A 20,003-nucleotide genomic window follows, 5' to 3' on the forward strand; every position below is an offset into this window, starting at 1 on the left:
TTAGTCCATCTTGTTTTTTTTTAAATGTTTTCTTGGAAACTCCTATGGAAAAATAAAAATTTAACCAGTAGGCTAGGCTTGCTTTTCCTAACCAACATGTAAAAACAAAATACTATTTAATCACTGGCATTAGCAGGGAATTAGTTTAATTATTATCCATTTCAGCACACACACAAAAGTATCTTGAATTTATGAATGTATTTTTTCCTCATAAGTCAATCCTCACTATAAGAGAATAATGGTGGAAAAGGGGTTTAGTGGTATGGCTCTTTATTTAAAAAAAAAAATATTATATAGGTATTTTTTTTTATTGGTAGCTATAAATGGACCTTTCCGTGATTTAGTCTTGCCGGACCCACATTCACCTCACTGCACCCTTGGGTGAATCCCCCTTTTTTCGTGTGTGCTCTGCTCTGCACAGGCCTTGGTGCTCTTGCGCGCAGCAGCAACGCCGCGCCGCGGCCCCGACCAGGAAGTGAATGTGAAGAAAATAAGCAACTGTGGAGGTAGAATGACATAGAGGGGGAGAGGTGGGAGAGAAACGAGCGGAGAAAGAAGAGACTATCGGAGGGAGGGATCGACCCTGTGTCTTTGGACCTGTACATTCAGCTGCTTCTGCTTCCTCTCTGGGATTCACTGACTTCACCGCCAAAAAATGCTTATAAAGGAATTGTAAGTAGCTGTGTGTGTGAGAGAGTGTGTGTGTGTGTGTGTGTGAGAGAGAGAGAGGATGTGTGCGCGTTTATCCGTCTGGTTTGCAGGACTGACATTGTGGCCAGTCTCGCCCTGGAGTGGAATTACAGGAGAGCAGGCAGGGTGATGTCGACATCCTCGCCCTGTATCTGCTTGGTTACATGTCTGTCAATATTTTATATGCAAATCAAACACTCCGTCGCCTCAGAACATCCGCTCAATAAAGCGAGAGATCCCTAAAAAAAACGCGGCGGATGTAGTTGCATCAGCAGCCGGCGCAGGCATGGCTGTGCCCTTCACATTTTTCCATCATAATTCTCCAAGTGAGGCTGTCATTTTAGCGGATAATAAAATGTAATTTGCTTCGGTGCTAACAATGATGGATGCTCGAGTAGGAGTAGTGTTGCTGAGGAAAAGATGTAAGCCTCGCCGAGCCGTGCCGTGCCACCGTCCATCCCTATAAGCCGCTGTGGCCATGTTATTGATGCGCGGTGAAGGTGAAACGCCTGATGGGAGCATTCCGGCATTTACCTCTGCTGTGGAGGAACGGAGATAGGCAGATGTGGCTTTAGAGGGGATGCTCGAGGGGAAGATGGGCAGGAGTGGTCAGGCAGGTAGGGGAGGTTGTTGCAAAGCTTAAGGGGGGGGGGGGGGGGGGGGGAGAGAGTGGCAAATGGCGAGTTTTTGATGCACCAGTCAGACATTTGTGAGGATGTGGCAGCTGGGAGGAAGAGAGAGTGTGGCATGGGATTTAGGATGGTGCGTGGACAGATAAATATTCGGTGTTTTTTTTTTAAACACTACATTCACACGTTGCTTCTGCAGGCCTCGGTGTGCTGTGAGGAGAGCTGACTGAGGCCTGCTCACAATCAGCTGGCAGTTGGAAGAAGGCCAGTGAATTGTAGATGGATATTGGCCTTCGAGTGCAAAAAATGAGACATTATGCTTCGTTTTCCACTTCTGACAGGCACTGGTTCCTTCCATAGTGACAGGAGGCACTCCATTCATTTTGCGTCAAGGATGTGTTAAAATTCTCGTTTCCTCCACATATTTGTGTTTCAGATCATTTTGATCTCTTCTTTAAAAAAAAGCCTAAAATGATTCCTTGTTGGCATTAAGACATCTCGTTTTTTTTAGGTTTTTATTGTAATTAAATGCCAAGGTCAGAGATAAGCTGTTATAGATTGATAACACTATTATAACAAAATCCATATTGGTAAAGAGTTTGGCTGAAATGGTCATACATTTACATTTACCAACATTCATTGTTGTCCTCATTTCTTGTATTTAATCAATTGATGGGCTGGCAGCACCAAAAGCTGCAGGATGAGAGTGATGGCATGGCTAAAGATCTGAAGTGATTAGGGAGAGTCTGGGTCTCAGCAGTCTGCCCGCAAATTAATTAAATCGGTCACGATTAAATGTTGAATGCACTTATAGACCGTCAACACACGAGGCACTCCACCAGGCCTGCACACAAACACACACACACATTCACACACTAACACACACATACTACACACACTGAGATGCCATCATGGGGGTCAAGAGACAATGAATTGATCCATGTCCAGCTGTAGTACAGACTCTGCACTGCTCACCTGAACCACTGACCTAAATAACTCCTGGTCCACTTTTTCTTCACTTCCACGAGCTCTGGCACCTTTCCACAGCACTGGAGGAGACACTTTACTGAATATCATGTGATTAAAAACAAAGGAGAAAGGGAGAGATTAATAGAGTCAGAGAGAATACTAGAAGATGAGGAGACAGGCAAGATGTCCAGGAGAGAAGAAGGGTGGTTTGTTTTCTGAAGAAGTACAGAGACACCCGATCCTCCTTTTGAGACCTTTAGTGCAAGGAGGTTTGCAGAGAGAGCGAGCGAGAGAGAAAGAGGAGAACGAGCATTAAGGTGACTTTACTTCCCTTTTTTACTTGGCCTAAATTCAGCAAACTATTTCAACTTTGCTCTTTTAAACATTTGTCTCACATTAATCTGTACCAAAGTCTTATTGCCGAGCATCTGAGCAAGTACACTGTTGTCAATCTTAACAGAAAAAAAAAAAACATTCTGTAAGTTTGATCAATGGGACTTTATCACCATTTTGCCCTCACAGTTTTCACTGTCTGCCTTCCTCGCAGCATCTGGTCTCCCATGCGATGTCTGGCTTGGACTCAGAGCCAGATTACAGTCAGTGGCGAGTGGGAAGCAGTTGGGATTATCTGAATTTAGGCATACATCACACAGTTACAAAACAGTCAGAGAAGCTGCATACTGTACAAGAGAACTGTGCCGCTCCAGAATACACTAATTCAAGGGGAAAGAGGGAAGTATGTACCCCAACTAAATATAATTTGTATTTATTTATTTATTTATTAAGAAAAATGAGTGTGGATGTGTGTACAAAATCACTTGTTAATACTGTATTTTTGAGTGGGCAGATCTGGACATTTTACTGTGACTGCATCACAGAAAACATACAAACCAAATCACACACACATTGAAGAAGTTAGTTAACATTAACTCTGGATCAACACAATCTACTTTTATACAATCATAACAGTAAATGTGTGTACTAGTCTCATTGACTCATTGGCTACTACAGGATGCAACAATTCACTTATCATGCATCAGTAAGGTTATCCTCCATGTGCACCACTGCTTGATAATGGATTGTTAAATTGCTTTCATTTATATTTCATATTAGCAATATGAGTGTACATATTCCTAAGTGTAAGTTTTACCATGGTCTTTTATTGCATTGTTAGTGGACCTTTTGTCATGCAGCCATTGTGCACAAAACCAAACGTGTTCTGGGCTCATTTTGAGAGAGGGCTGGTGTGGCATGTCACCAGTTTGTTGGTGTTGTGCATCTTCTACGGCCTTTCGTTACCAGGCTCCATACCCCAACAGTCCAAGTTAACATGAGAAAAACATTTTACATTAACCTGTCTTAATATGAAGCGACAGTAACTCTTGATCCTCAAAAGGCTGTTTGTGCCTTAAGGTTGTTAGTGTTCAGCTTTATTCAACCAATAAAATATAATGTGGACATAAGCTAGCTTCTTTTAAACAGCTTTAGGTTAACTTCAACCACTGTTGGCTTCATGCGTGGTTATTTTTTTTTTTTACAAAGTAGGAGGTGCTGGTGTCTCCTAAACAGCAGACACATTTCCCTGTCTGTTGAAATAAAAAAATAGAACAAACATTTTAAATGTTTAAAGATGCACTGTAAAATATTAACATTGAATTCATCCTAATACAATCATGGTACATTTCCTCAGCACCTCAGCTGCTTCTATAATAGATAATTATCTGTAACTCCTCTTGGGTATATAATAATAATGGTAGGCTTACACCAAAATCAGTGTGTTCTCCTTAAATAAAGTATAACCTGTCATAGGTCCAAAACTGTGATAAATCTGTTAGGCGGCATTGCGGCTTCAAGGCCCAAGTTTTTGCATTTAATCTTTATCAGGCTGTTTTTCTTGCTTCAGTGAAGCATTTTCTCATCTTCTCCTGAGAACAGAAAAGAATAGATCATTAATTTTCTCCTGATAACTCAGTGTGAAGTGAAATATGTTATTTTCATAGCTTAAGGGCCGACTTGTCCTTTTTTTGTGTCAATTTTGGAATTTATTCCAGAAATAATGCTCATGTGACATAACAGACAGTATAAAAGTGACTAACTTTGGAAAGGCCTCCAAGGCAGGCTTCTCTCTTCACTGTTAAACATACAAATGCTCTTAAAATGAGTCACTTTTGAACTGCTTGATTTAGTTACTTATCAGGGTGGAAGTCAGGACCATGACAGCCTGATTGTCATGTAAGTGCTCATAGAGCTCATTTAACCCTTCATCACAAATCCCTATTTGCTGACTCCAGCTCGGCTCCTCAGTCCTCTGAGACAGCATCATGGAAAAGGTGCATGTTTGTTGGTGTATCGAGCTGATTTGTAAAGACTCTGGTTCATGTTGTCAGTGTGTCACTCTGTTAATTGCTCCGTGGTAATCCAGGTCAGTGACAGTTCATTAATAACAAATTAAAGCCATGATGAGTTTCATCATAGTAACAGATTTGGTGACACAGTTCCGAGGGATTTTTGCTCAACAGGCTCGACCACATAGTGTGTAAAGGGAAACTTCTTAATTTATTTATGTAAAAAAACAGTCGTAGTGCATGTGAAGAAGGAGTGAAGAGATCAGCTTTTTATGAAAGAACTTCAACAACTATCCCAACGGAGAGGGAAACTGAGATATTTTGAGTTTTACTTGATTAAAACATGTCTCAATCTAAAGGCAAAGTAAACCGAAAAAAACACTCACTGGATCCAGATCTTCTGTTAAGGATTGTAAGAAATGTATCTGCAATATTTAGATTTACAAAATGAAACCTTTCCACCCTCAGAAAACAAATTAAAGCCGTTTTCACCTATGTATTACTGAAAATGTCTAAAAAATGTCAGATTTGCAGCCCCTGAAATCCTCCTGAGTCACTTGTTCACACATACACCTCACAGTCTTGTCGGACTGGAGGGGGAGTCTCAGTAGGCAAGACATGATTTGAAAAGGACGCTGGGATACTGGTGGACTAAGCAACAGAGTCCAACGCTATGGTCATTTACCTTTATATTAATGCTACATGTAGTTTGACATATTCACAGTATCAATGAAAGAGCGGAGAACTGGCAAACAGAAAACAAAACTAAGCACAAAGATCGTACCGGTGAGGTGCTGGTTGCAAGATATAAATGTCATCACCGCCTCTCAGTCGCTATAGTGATGAATTGTCTTGAATATTTCCTACTGCCGTCTCAAGAATTCTGTGTAAAGTTGGACAAGAAAAATGTCTGTTTGCGTTCACACATGCTGCTCGCCCTGAAAACATCAGGGAGTTTTTCAGGAGTTTTGTGCATGTGTGAAACACCATAATACAACGTTAACTGAATGAGAAAACTTTTGACTAATTTCTTTTGTTTTTCCCTCTCTTACAGTCGAGTGATTCTTCCTATCTCTGTGGAAGAGGTAAGTTTTGTTTTTGTATATATCCGTGTGTATGTTTGTATTTTTATGGTCCAAGGCCCACCTCTTGATATCTACTTCCTGGTCCACTGTATTTGGAAATGTGCCTGTCATTGTAAAGCAGCTCTTCCTTTAGCTGGATTTGTTTTATTCATGTTTATTTTCAGTAGTAGTCTACTACACTTTTTGTACCTTTTCGCCTTACTCAGAGAAAAAAAAACACAAAACAGCATCGATCACCTTGTGAGATAAAGTCTTGTTGAAGATGGCAGCTGGTTTCAATCAGATAGACCATTGAATGAACAGTCAGCAGTCTGTCACTGTCCTCGTTTCTCTCTGTGTCCCCTGTTCTCCCCATCACCTCTGCAGTTCACTCCTGCTTCTATTCAGGTCTGCATTGTAAATGAGTCACCTGAAACTACCACCACAACTCCCCTGAATGACATATGCCCTTTATATCGTCTCTTCATACGTTGACCTGTTTGACTAGTTTCCCTGTCGATTAAAACAGAAATTTACATTCAGACCAGACGACTTGTCTAAATCTAACGCAACAATATGAATTCTTTGCTTCATTCTTTTCTTTGTGGGTAAACAAAGTCAAATTGGTTTGCAGAGTGTGGCTACCGTTAGCATTGCTAGCATCGCCAGCCTTAAGTCCCAGCAGGTGTTTGGTCACATACCTGTGCTGAATGTGGTTATGCATCGCTCTGGTCCAGGTTGTCCAGTGGTTGTAAGCAAGTTTAACCTGATACAGCCTACATTCAACTTTATCTTGAAATATCAAAATACTATCAAACTGCACTGCTGTGTGTGTGTGTGTGTGTGTGTGTATGTGTGTGTGTGTGTGTGTGTGTGTGTGTGTGTGTGTGTGTGTGTGTGTGCAGCTCCTTTATCATCATCTGACCTCCACACAATGAGGCAGGTTTCTTTTTAAGGCTGCATGCCGGTAAATTGTGGCAGCGTATATGTTGTGTCACGATTCAATGCAAGAATCTCAATTCAAAAAATAATTCTTTGATGGACTGAGACTGAATGCAGATGAGGAACGTCCCCTGTTTCTGTAAGCACGCAGGCCTCTGTCTGTCAGTGAATCACATCCCTCCAGAGCTTCACTTCACACCCCGACTCTCTGCAGTAGTCGTGTTCAGTCATTCTATCTCTGCTGTGAATTAAGGCAACATAATTTGATTTTCTTAACGTGTAGTCTTTCAAATTTTGCCAACAATTTTGATTTTATTATATTTATTTCAAAAATCACAACATAATTATGATACACTGAGCATCCATTTCCTTTTCTGAGAACTATATGTTGTATGATTTGTTCTAGCCGGAGAGAGTAATGATTTAAGCTCCCATAGCAGCTTAATCAGATTTCTTTCTCAATTTTTGTTGAAGAGAAAGGTTGTAGAATGGCCTCACCCTGAAAGGCCAAGTTGAATTATAATTGTCTAGTGTTTTTACCCAGGAGGCTTCGCTGTTCCTATATCCATTTCTCTAGCCGGAAGGGGACTTGAGGGAAGCGCTTTAAACCTGTATGGCACAGGTTATCGAGGCTGTGTCTCTTTGCCTTTCATCACTGATGCTGTAGAGAAGCGTAACATTTTAAAAGCACATCAAAGGTTAAAAGGTCATGGCTCAAAGAGAAGTCTCCGGAAAGTGACTCATTTGTTCTTTATGTTCACCTTCTCTCCACTCAAAAGTTGCTGAAAGAAGTGACGCAATGGTGGCATTTGACTCAGATGCAATGAACAAAGTGAGGGGATGCTTTAAAAAAAAGGGAATCTGTGGTTTACCAATCTAGTCCTGCTTCAAATGTGCACAAAATGCAGCCTAACATCACTATCCCTGTGAAGTCATTGTGGCTCCTTCCAGTAAAATACGAGGCATGAGGTCTTCATTAAAAACAGGGTATACTTTTTAGCTCAGGCCAAACCATGATAGCTGGGTTTAGAGAGAGTGAATATATAAAGAGAACAATGAAAAAAAGAAACACTTTGGCTTGTCTTTACAATTTAAGCCACAGGGGCTACACAATATAACATCTCAAGCTAACACATACAATGTAGCTCCTTTACACAGTTCAAAACAAGGCAACACAACTTTCATTGCTCACTTCTTGATTAAAGCTTTAACGCCACACTCTCCATATGTATATATAGATATATGTATCTATATATATAGACTGAGTTTCCCATGCAATAAAAAACAGCAATAGATAATACGTCGTCTAAGGTCAAGTCCATTTACATACCGTGACATTCACTTGCTAATTTGCAAGAAACGGACATAAATTGCATGCTAGGCCAACAGGCAGCTAAGCCTGTTGGCATGTCGTCAACATATAATGACTTACACTTCAACATACCTCGTATTCTTCTTAATATTTTTCAGGGGCTAATACTTGAACGCTCTCCTAATTGTCGTCATCTCCTTTTTTTTTATTTATTAACATTTTCTGTGATAGTCATTAGAGCTTTATTTTTGAGCGAGGGCCCTTTTTCTGTGCGTTGGTTATTTGTAACGTCCCGGAAACGTAATCGGCGGCAATTAGTTCCGCCTCGATGATTTCAGGTATGATTGAAAAAAAGTAAGCTTTGCCAACGACAAAATAAACTGATAATGAGAGGCAGCTACAGTCATGGCAACAGACAGCAGTGTTAAGAGTGATCAGGAGTTATCGTCAAAGGCGATTCTTCTTTCCTCCAGATCGTATATTTAAAAAAGAGGATGTGTATTGTTCATTTGTAAGAAAGTCATCTTTAAATTGACTGACTTTAAAGAGATTGATTTGTAATACAACTATTATTGCTTTTATTGAGAAAAAAACAACAAAGAAGTAAAAACATACAGCTTTTTATACAAACTGGATAAGTCACAGCATTTTTAATGTATTGGCCTTTATATTGTACTATCCGCAGATGTGCACAAAAACGGTTCTCCTGCATAGATTTTAAAGGGTTATTTTTCTATGTTTTTATAGGAGTGCATTTAATCACTATTTGACTTTAGTGGAATATTTTGGCGCAGTTATTTATGACTTTTGCACTTCAGAAAAGCTGACATAGGTTGCTTTATCTTGGTATTTTACTATATAGCCTAAAGATGAAATTGACTCCAGGGAACTTAATATAATATGTTTGTCTTCATGTGACTATAATATGGTGTTGGTTTGATTTAACATAATTGTTTCCACATTAAGTAACAGTATAGAGGATGTAACTGTAATGTCAATCTCATGTAAACAATAGAATTATTCAAATGACACCATCTTGCTCAATCTTTGTGATGTCACAATTGTGACTGCTCCAGCTTTGTGCAGAGGTTATATGGTGGATTAGACGTGATTAAGAAATGAAAGGAGCCATTGTTCCTGTGTTGAAACACTCACATGCTGCTAACTCAGGATCCGGAAGGTGGGGAATGAGAGGAAGGAAGGATGAAAGGAGTTGAGAGTGTCCAGTTTGTGGAAGAGGAAACAAAATGAGTCAAAAAAAAAAGTTGACAGGACAGGAAGACTAACAAGAGTGTATGGAGGAGATTAAGAGGATTCAGGGAAAATGGAAAATGGTGGGATCAGGAAAAGGATCAGAAGAAAAAGTAATCCACAATTTAAGATTGAAATAGATGCACTGATGAAACAGGATATGTATGTGGAAGCTCACTGACCTACAGGATAATATGTTAAACACACACTCCACACAAATTCAAACCTGGTTTCCTCTCTGTTTGCAGTACCAGGTGGGCCAGCTCTACTCCGTGGCTGAGGCCAGTAAGAATGAGACCGGCGGAGGAGAAGGAGTGGAGGTGCTAAAAAATGAGCCCTATGAGAAAGATGGAGAGAAGGGACAGTACACACACAAAATCTACCATTTGCAGAGGTAAGCATTCATTTTCATACTAAAAGAGGCAGAAAGCTCCAAGAAACATAACTCAGGAAGGCAACTTCATTAATTTCTCCCTCGTGGCCTCATCGCCTGGCTTCAGTCCATTCATATATTTGTCTGCCTCAGTATATTATGTCACCTCTTTAAAAGTCAATACAGTCTAGTAAGCTAAAAACGACTCCTACTACTCTTTAAAGAGTGGTTTACCATTTGTAAAGATATAAAAAGATGAATACCTTTCAGGTTTGTGGGGTAAAAACGACAGAGACTTATGTGTCATGAAGCAAAAATTTGTTTAGTAAAGTACCAATCAACTCAGCCTGGCTTTGACTCTTTTTCCCTCCTGTGTCCTGCAGTAAAGTGCCGTCATTCGTCAGAATGTTGGCTCCTTCTTCAGCTCTGAACATCCACGAGAAGGCCTGGAATGCATACCCATACTGTCGCACAGGTAACACACGCTTTCACACCCACAGCAATATGTCAAGCATTGTCTTTCAAAATTCTGTACCAAACTATTATGATAAGTGACATACATCTGAAGCCGTGTCCATGTTTTAGTTTCATATTATGGCATCTATTCACGATTAAAGAATTTTCTGCTTTACCCGTGTTAATGAGCTTGTTGTGGTACAACCACGAATGTTATTGACAAAGTTTGCATTTATAATTATAAGTAAAGTGTTTGGACACGGAGGGCCATAAGCTGCCGCTATTACAAGACTTGTGAAGGAAATTCCAAAAAGTTAAATATACAGTATATAAATATTCAATAACAAAGACTACTCCAAGAAAGATATGGTTTAGAATATTTATTGCATTAATTAGGTGGCAGGTTTGAAATGATGGATGAGGCAAGGATTACCGGATAGAGAGGAGGGATGAAGAAGTTGATGACTGATTAGTGGGATGGACTCAGATCAGCTGAGGTCAGGTGGCATAGATGAAACTGGCCGGGTTGATATTTAGTATGGGGGCGCCGTCTCTTTGCACTCTGTTTCGGAGCCCAGTGGTTCATGTTTATAAGATAGGAGGAAGGAGACAAGGGAGAAAGAAGTAGAAAAGAAAGTAAAGTAGAAAAAGGGGTTGTGTGTGGGGGAGGGCTGTGAGAGCAGAGTCACAGGGGAGAAGAACGTTCGCACAGCACAGAAATGAGACCAAACCGAGTCTTTAAAAAAAAAACACTTAATCAAGTAGCACATACATACTGAGTTTGGACTCTTTGGATGCATTTAGCTGGTCTTCATCAACATTATAACATCTCAAAATTCTTTTGGAGGCTGCATCACATCAATAATAATGATTGAAAATGAGAAGATACGATATACTTTATTTTCCCCCAGGGTGAATTTCGTGGAGGCAATATAACAGCACATAACTTAGTTCAATAACAAGTGATACGTTAAGTTCAATATTGTTCAGGCATTATTATAAATATAGACATTCACAATGCATACAACTCAATGCAACACAAGGTTAAAATTATTGGACGCAAATCCATATTTGTGTATTAGTGTGGTGTGTGTGTGTGTGTGTGTGTGTGTGTGTGTGTGTGTGTGTGTGTGTGTGTGTGTGTGTGTGTCTCTGTGTGTGTCTCTCTCTGCTCCTCTCTCTTTCTCCCTCTGCGTCTTGCAGTCTTTGTCACCTTGAAGGAGCTGTTGAATAATTAACTGTATGTCCAGTGAGAGGAGCCATGCAATCACTCAAGTCTTTCAGACTGAGATCATGCACGTGCTGCGAGCTGCCAGGCAGCCATCTTTCATACAAACCACACAGGACAATAAAAAGACATGACCTGAATCCTGCACACCATAGTTACTTACCGATATTGTTGGATAGGTCCCCTGAACACTTTTAACTGTCCAGGACTGTTATAGCTGTTTCATCTCTTGTATTTTTCATCCATATTTTTGTCTTTTCTCTTTGTTTGCTGCTGTGCTTTCTTTCATCTGGCTCTGCAGTTATCACTGTAAGTATTTTTTCTCTCTTTTATGTTATAAATTTCATGTATGTTTATAAAAACAAATACAGGGAAGCCTGAATGCACGTAGAGGGAGCAAATTCACCTGAAAGTTGAGAAAGACATTTGATCTATTTAATTGACGCAGCAGCAGCAGCAGCAGCAGGGATACTCTGTGTGTTTGTATGTGGGGGGAAAGGGTCACTAACTCCTGTCTATGTTGGTTTTGAACTTGCTTGCGTATTTTCCTGTGGGCTGTTCTCTTTTCTTCACTCTGGATTGTTTCTCCTTCTCTGCAGAACGAGTATATGAAAGATAACTTCCTGATCAAGATCGAGACATGGCACAAACCTGACACGGGACACCTTGAAAATGTAATTATTAAAGACTGTGAAGACTGGGACGTATTTGTGTGTTTGAGCAAGGATGTAGGATTACATGAAAAAATGCATGTGATAAATAAAGAGCCCACTTTAAACCTAGAGCGCTTTATTTTTAAATTCTACTGTATCTAACACCTTGTGGGTGTTTACCTTCTTTTCCAAGTCGTGTAGCTGGTAGCTGTGTACCGCCAATATTTCCCACTGCTTCAGCCTGTTTACTTGTCTTCTAATCAAAAAATGCTTAATGTTTCTTGTACATGATGTAGGGAAATGACCCCAGTGTTTCAATCCAAAAATAAATATCTATTTCATCCTTAAAAACTGCTTGCTTGCAAAAATGCTCAAAGGCAGATGAATGTTTTGACCTCTTCTAATAAGTTAAATATTGATTTACATCACATTGACTTTCAAAACACTTTCACATTTTGTGTGTTGGCTGTTCGCAGAGACTTGTTCCCGTATCTACCTGTGCTTTGTGCTTCTGTTTCAGGTACACGGTTTGGATGCAGAAACCTGGAAGAAGGTGGATGTAGTCTATATTGATATTGCAGACAGAAGCCAAGTGGATTCGAAGGTTAAAAAGACCTGCTGCTCATGATCCATATTTGAATGCTTGCATCAATAGATTTACGACTAATTCAATCTCAGCTGCATTGTTTTATCCGTTTTTATCTTCTATATCTCTTTGCAGGACTACAAGCCAGAGGAGGATCCCTGCAGGTACAAGTCAGTGAAGACAGGACGAGGCCCTCTAGGACCAGACTGGAAGGTACAGGGTCTGAAGTTAATGTCTCAGTATGTTCAGACATGTAGAAGCCATTGACATCAGTGCTGAACAAAAACCTCCAAACACACAACACTAAATGTGCAAAATAGAATAAAAAAATACTCACACAGATACCCATTACTTAGCAACTCTGGTGCTTATTCAGTGTTGAAATAGCAGCTTCTTGGGGCCTTGGTTTAGCTCAGTGGTGAGAGTGTGCGTCCCATCTGCAGAAGCAATGGTCCTTATTGCAGCAGACATGGGTTCAAATCCAACCATGGCCCTTTGCTGCATGTCACCCAACACTCTCTACTCCTAATATTTCTTGTCTGTATTCATCTGACCTATCCATTAAAGACAAAAATGGCTGTATGTAACGATGATGTAGCTTTAGACAAAGTGAGGTAATTATGTCCTTAGACCATGTAGGATTAGAAACCTTGGAGGCATGACATCATGTCACACCATGACTTTGTGATATTTTCATGCAAAACAAATAAGTAAGTCAATATGTAGGTGTGAGTATTTTCCTTCAAATGTAATTGTTGGTTGTGATAATGAAAACTGCTCAAATTGCCTAAAATTCACATAGTCCCTTTCTCTAAACAATAAGAGTTTTTTAAATAGTTTTTTTAAAAAGTTGTTGTTGACTTTTAGTCAAAATTGATCCAGGGGGCTGAGCAGGAGACATCATCCCATTAATCTATGTTAACGTTTCCAAAAATCCTCTCTGCATGTCTGTGCACTTTCAGAAGGAACTTCCAAACAAGAAAGACTGCCCACACATGTGTGCCTACAAACTGGTCACCGTTAAATTCAAGTGGTGGGGCCTGCAAAATAAAGTGGAGAACTTCATTCAAAAGGTTGGTTTACCGTTGTCACTGTGGTGCTACATTGCAGTTTGTCACCACATATTAAGGTCAGCTACTCTGGAAGGATTTCTGACAGTAATATTTGGATGTGATGTTGTAAATGTTCTTTTTAAGGACTGCTGTGCCAATATGTCTCAAATGGTGTGAAGGCAATCAGTGTCTCACATGTTGCAAGCTTGCTAGAATTAATAATGGAAATAGTGAGAAATGACCAGTCACTATGAAGTTATATACTGTATTTGGGCTGCACCAGCCTCTAGTGGACAAACAATATATTGCAGGATATAATTAAGAATCTCAAATTAGTATGAATTTAAATATATGTTGGTTAACTGTAAATTAAAGATTAATCTCTAAAAACAGATGATGAATTATCTTTATGTGTCTTTGTGATTCCCAGCAAGAGAAGCGTTTGTTCACTAACTTCCACCGTCAGCTGTTCTGCTGGATCGACAAGTGGATTGACTTGAACATGGAGGACATTCGTCGCATGGAGGAGGAGACGCGCAAGGAGCTAGATGAGGTGGGCACAAAAGCTAAGGGCAGAGCCAGACTGATTTCTGAACGTGTGTTTTCATGTATAATTTAGTTAGTGATAAATCACTAAACACATGTAATCAATCTGTGTTGTCCTGAGAGGACATGAGCACTCCAGCATTTGGAGAATGTCAGTTTGGAACAGTTTCCTGTATATTTTGTGATTTTCTTTGTGTGCATCAGATGAGAGTGAAGGACCCAGTTAAAGGGATGGTGGCTCTAGAGGACTGAGGTTGTGTTGGACCGTGAATGCTGCTGCTCATCAGGTGAGAACTTTAAATGTCTACTGTGAAGTTGAACTGCACTCTTGCTATCTGTATAGACAGATCCTTTTAAATATGCACTACATATTTTACATTTATTTTGATTGGAAGTTTTCTTTTTTTCTTTTAAAATTATTTTCACACACTGACAGCAATCAATCAGGTAAATACTCCTAAAATGGCATAAAATATGGCTTGTGGCTGGCATGGGGCTGTAAAAAGTCTAACCAATCACGAGCTCCGCAAAGCACGCTGCTGAATTTTCCACAAGTTACAGCTAGCGAGCAGATTGCATAAATGGCAAGGAAATCTCTAAATCTCTTTTTGATGATGATGCACTGAGCTTGACTATTTGCAACTCTCACATGTCCTTCACTGTAAGATGTGTACTTGAGAATCTAGCTTATTCCTGAATCTTTCTATTTACTGATCAGCTTACAACAGCTTAAAACATTTGGCATAAATGACCCCTACAAAGTTGTTTGGCTAACTTGTTAAAAGGCAAGTTGTCAACTTACACATCCAGCAGACACAAAGCATTCAATTAGCCACTTACTGTCTCCTGAGGGAAATATGGTCTCTCTTGCCGCCATATGCTATACTACTGTATGTCCGCTATTCAGTTGATTTTGTCTTGCTTCTGTTTGGTGCTTGGGGGGGGGGGGGGGTAATTGACCTACAGTGTCCGCTTACCAAAACACACATTTAACTTACAATAAAGCAGGACCCCCCCCCCCCCCCCCCCCCCTTAAACAGTAAAGCAAGCCTCTTTTTTTACGCTCTTTCCTCTTTCTATCTCTTCCAGATAAAAATACCCAGACACCAGCGGATTCACATCCTCCTCCTATTCCAACTGACACAATGTCTGACCGGCCAGTCCAACAACCCCAACCTACAGCCCCCCCCCCCCCCCCCTTCCCCCCACCCTTCCCTCCTGCTACAGTCTGGTTTTCAGGGACCTGGACCCAGTAAACTCCATCATGACCCTCCTCCCTTCCCATCCATCTCTATTGTTTCTCTCCATCCAGTGTCCCCATCTTATGAACTGCTCTGAGGCCTCCAGTAGCAACATTATAAATCTTGTCAGTCCTCTCTCTCTCTCTCTCTCTCTCAGTCTCTGAACCGTTCTAAACTACAGAGAATAGCGCCGTTATTTCTGCAATTTAGGATTTATTTCTAATTAAGATATCCTACTGATTTGTAAATATACAGTAAACCGTATATTGGGGAGCTGAAAGTTGTATTGAAATATACAGTATATATATATATATATAAATATATAAACAGGGTTTTTAAGATGATTTTGTGTGTAAGTTTGTCTGCGTATTTTTTCCAGACCAAGCTGTATCTGCTCAGTGTTGAGTTTTTTCTCCTGATTTGTCATTGTACCTCCTTCTCTCCATTTGTGTCTACTTTTATGCAGTGTTTCCTTCTGTTGCTGTTGTCCACAAACCACAAAAGGTCGGGTTTTTGATAGCTTGGTCTGCTGTACTCCTGACCTATCAGTTAGGATTCTTTTCCCTTGTAGCTTCCTTGATATGTTGAGGCGTTTGATGGCTTTTCTGCTGCTTTGTGAGTTTGTGTGCGCACGCTTCGGTTTATGTGTGTGGGTGTTTATAGGTGTGTGTGTGTGTGTGTTGCTGTAGCGTTGGAAAATTACCAAGGTTTCTTGTTGTTGTTGTGTTTTTTTTTGTTTTTTTTAATTTCTTTTACCTGATCATTTCTAGCTTTTCAGTTTCACCCGGCTGTTCGAACAGACTGATAACAGTGCAGTAGTTGAATTTAAACATGCAGTATCACACACGCACGCACACACACACACACACACACACACACACACACACATAAACAAAGACAGAAAAGTATACAAGGATAGATGTAAAATGCGTGGAGGACCAGCCATCAATCAGACCGTCTCACTTTGTTCTTCTTGTCTGACAGTCTCTCCTTTCACCCGTTAAACTCTTTCATGGCGGTGATTTTAACATCGTGGCTACACTTCTACTCCCGCTTGCTGTAGATAGGTAAATGGTTCTTTCATAGTAAAATGTCACCAGTTCTTGCCCTGTCCCCCATCCCATCACTTCCAGTGGATAAATGGTCTTATCCAGCGATAGCAATAACTACCATGACACGTTGGTCTCTCCTGTATCATTGCCGGTCTATCTCACTCTGCTGCCTGTTCCAAGACTGAAAACAGTTTTACGTAAAGCAGAGCACACGGTCAAGGATTGTGAAGATGTTGATTGGTCATTAAGTGCTGGTTTATTGTGTTTGTCTTTGGATGAGCTGGGTTTTTTTGTCCTGCTGGAATCTCAAGCTGGTTATTTGTGATAGTGTGTTTTTCAGTATATGCATGAGTGTTAATGAGTGATGTACAGTAGCGTGTCTATGCTGGCTGGGTTAAGAGAGGGGGAAGTAATGGAGAACTTTTTGACGTCTGTTTGGCGTCCTTTGTCCTCATTTTGTTTTTCCTCGGTTTACTTTGTATCCATATTTTTTCGAATGTGTGGAAACTTCAAAGAGCAAGCAACAGATCACATCATAAAACGAATATCATATTACTGATACACGTCGTCATATTAGACCACCATGGTCAGAAAAACTGCCACCACAGCAAGCTTATAATGGAATGAAAAGAAATGAAAACTTTCCTTTCTACACTCAAAGCACTTAAAGGGATTCTAAATATAAATGGTCCACACCTAGATATATGTAAAGAAGTTTAGAAACTGCTTACACGGGGTGCTGGATAGCCTAGCAGTATGTTGCACGCCTCCTGTACAAAGGCTGTTGTCCTCGACACAGCTACCGTGGGTTTGAATCCGACCTCGTCCCTTTGCTGCATGTCATCCCTAACTCTCTGTTCCCAAAATATCCTGTCTCTCTTCCATTGCCCTTATCTAACAAAGGCAAGAAGGCCCAAAAAATAACTTAAAAGACAGACAAATGCTAGCACTTATGACTTAGTATTGGTTACATATTTTTATTTTAGAAATGTAACAGTTCTGGGTCCAGTTTTCCAGATATCTAAGCAAAGTGTAAACTTTTTTTAGTCCCCTTAGAAGGTTACAAATGAGGTGCATACAAATAATTACAATTTCATACTAATTTCATACTAACCTGTGATGTGCAACAAGTTACCATTTATATACTTATTTGTTCTTTATAGCACACTATAACCCTGAGTTGCTCCTCTTAGAAGGCAGCACTGAAACTATCTTTAGGGCCTCTTTAATTATGACTCATCAAATATCACGTTCTATCATTACTTTGTTTTTGTAGAGTTTGCATTATGTGTTCACCTGCATTAATTGTAAGATACATTTCTATGAAGTGCAGCAATTTAGATTGTATAATTGTTTGTCCTAGCTATGATAAATGATGTTTGGGTGAAGGTTCATCCTTAAAGATACTACATATGGATAATATTTGTGTAGTTTTGGTTTGTTTAGTAGTCAAAACATCTAAGTGTTATCTTAAAGCTCCTGTGAGGATTTTTTTTATCTGACTATGAAGCAGACTGACATTAATAGGGATGCTTCTATATGCCCTACAGAAGCAAAAGAGACCATCAGGAAGAAGACTGACTATTTCTATAATGTTATTATTATTGCCTGTAAACACTGCTGCGGGGTAGGTGTCAGACGAGAGCAGGATGAGATTTCTATCATCAGAAAAGCTTACATACGAATATACAGAACACAATTAGCAAAAAGACACTTTGTTTACAAGTATCACAGAAACTGACACAAACCAAAAGTTCCTCACAGGAGCTTTAAGCCCAAGCACAGCAGTCAATAAATCTAGTATTGGCAATAAGGATACTAAGCTGTTAGACCACAGCTGTTCAGGACATTGGAGAATGCTCAAGGATAGTTTCTACTTGCCTCAGAGAAACTCCTTTTACAATTTTGAAAATCAGCGCTTTTCCTTCAGTTTTATTAATTACCATAATTTAAAGTTGATACAGCCATCACTACTTCCTGTTGCCTCCTCTTTAAAGAAAGCACTTGTCCAACCCTATACCTCTCTCTGTGTCCATCAAGCATCTCACTCACTGTCTGTGATGGGGTTACCAACTGAGTCATGGAGATCTGTGGATGTACTGTATGTATTGACTCTGTAAATAGTAAATAAATTAATGTAGATGAACACACATATATAGATCAGACTGTCCTGCCAAACCTACAGCACACTTTCTTGAAACTTGATCCGCCTTTAACATCGCTAAAAATTCAACGTTTCACAGAAGTCTCTCTCGCAGAGGTTTTATTGTAAGGCAAATAGAGTTAGAGTTGCTGAGTTTTAGTTCTGAGAAGACATTGACAAAAATATCATCATCTCTAGTCGTTTAAAAATGTTAGCAGTAAGTGGAAAAATAAATGAAAGAAAAGCAAAAACCCTGTTCACTATCTCCCCTCCTTATCACATCGTTCCCCCACAGGGACCATGTCTCATTGGCAGGACGGTGCATAAATATATATTTTTGTTCTGAGTGTTGTTGTACCTCTGTTGTCAGTCTCTGAACTACACTCTCACTAAAAAGGAACATGTTTAACGGCAGCTTGGGTCACTTCATTGATCCACATAACTAGCTGATGGTGTCAGCTCTAAATGGAGCCTCAGTGAAAGTCAGATTTTTCCCTCCCGCGGTTAGTTAAGGGATATTGAGGGAAATTATTCTACATTTAAGAGCAGCTTCAACCAGGTAGCCTACTGGAGGGTTGGAGTTTAGAGCTATGGACCATATTCAGAAGGTGGCAGTTTTCTTTTGATGTCAGGTGGGAAGCTCAAACGCTGTTGTAATAATACACAGCTGTGTTCAAGATTGCTAAATGAGGGAATCTAATCACTAACATAATTCTGCTTGGGCTATAGATTGATCAGAAACAGACTGTGAAAAACACATATTTCATAAGAAACTGAAAGTTAAAGTCAAACCCTAACCCACAGCTAACATTAGCATTCAACCAATTCCTAGTTAACATCACATTCAGCTAGCTAACACTACAGTTAGCAAAGAGTTTTTTATTAAGTGTAGGATTATCAAATGGTATTGCTATCTTTTAACGAAGTTGAAGGTTAACTTGAGCTGTTATTAATTTTAGCATTCAGCTAATTACGAGCTAACACTGTCACGGAATTAAAGGAGCAACTTTAGAGGAATAATATCATTGTTAGCCACATTGAACGCTTATGTAAGATGTCTTTCTGTGGCTTAATAGTTATCAAAAAAGTTTCAACTTGAATTTTATGTCCTGAACTCCCTCCAGAAGTTCACCATCTGTTGTCTTTAAAGTTGCTGATCAATCTGAAAGCGGTTAAATTACAACAATATGTCACATACACTAAACTGACGCAACCGGGCCTTCAGCACAATGATGATATCAGTATAACAAAGTTTTAGCTTTGCACCTGGAGCATTCTGTCCCTGGAAAGTCGCCACTGTGTGAATATTGTCAATAGAGCAAAAAAGCTAAGACAATGTACATTGTTGTATGAAAAAAAAAGATCAAGAAAGTCGGTCCATTTTAAGAGCCTACAGATACCATTCAACCTTGTGAGAGAACATGGTGTAACAGAGACAATCTCATAGATATCTGTTGTTAGATTCCTCGAT

The 20,003-nt window shown here is 39.8% G+C and overlaps 1 protein-coding gene across 1 annotated transcript; it reads left to right on the forward strand.

Moving 5' to 3' along the window:
• Positions 1-411: 411 nt before the first annotated feature.
• pitpnab (phosphatidylinositol transfer protein, alpha b) lies at positions 412-14,383 on the forward strand. Its single transcript, XM_020639852.3, has 11 exons — positions 412-672; positions 5,688-5,718; positions 9,451-9,596; positions 9,959-10,050; positions 11,561-11,568; positions 11,859-11,933; positions 12,433-12,516; positions 12,634-12,711; positions 13,461-13,571; positions 13,981-14,103; positions 14,301-14,383. Exons 1-11 carry the CDS (start codon positions 656-658, stop codon positions 14,346-14,348), a joined length of 813 nt encoding a protein of 270 aa, XP_020495508.1. The 5' UTR covers positions 412-655; the 3' UTR covers positions 14,349-14,383.
• The last annotated feature ends 5,620 nt before the right edge of the window (positions 14,384-20,003 follow it).

This window comes from Labrus bergylta, chromosome 14, assembly GCF_963930695.1.
Source record: "Labrus bergylta chromosome 14, fLabBer1.1, whole genome shotgun sequence".
In the NCBI taxonomy this organism is placed as follows: domain Eukaryota; kingdom Metazoa; phylum Chordata; class Actinopteri; order Labriformes; family Labridae; genus Labrus; species Labrus bergylta.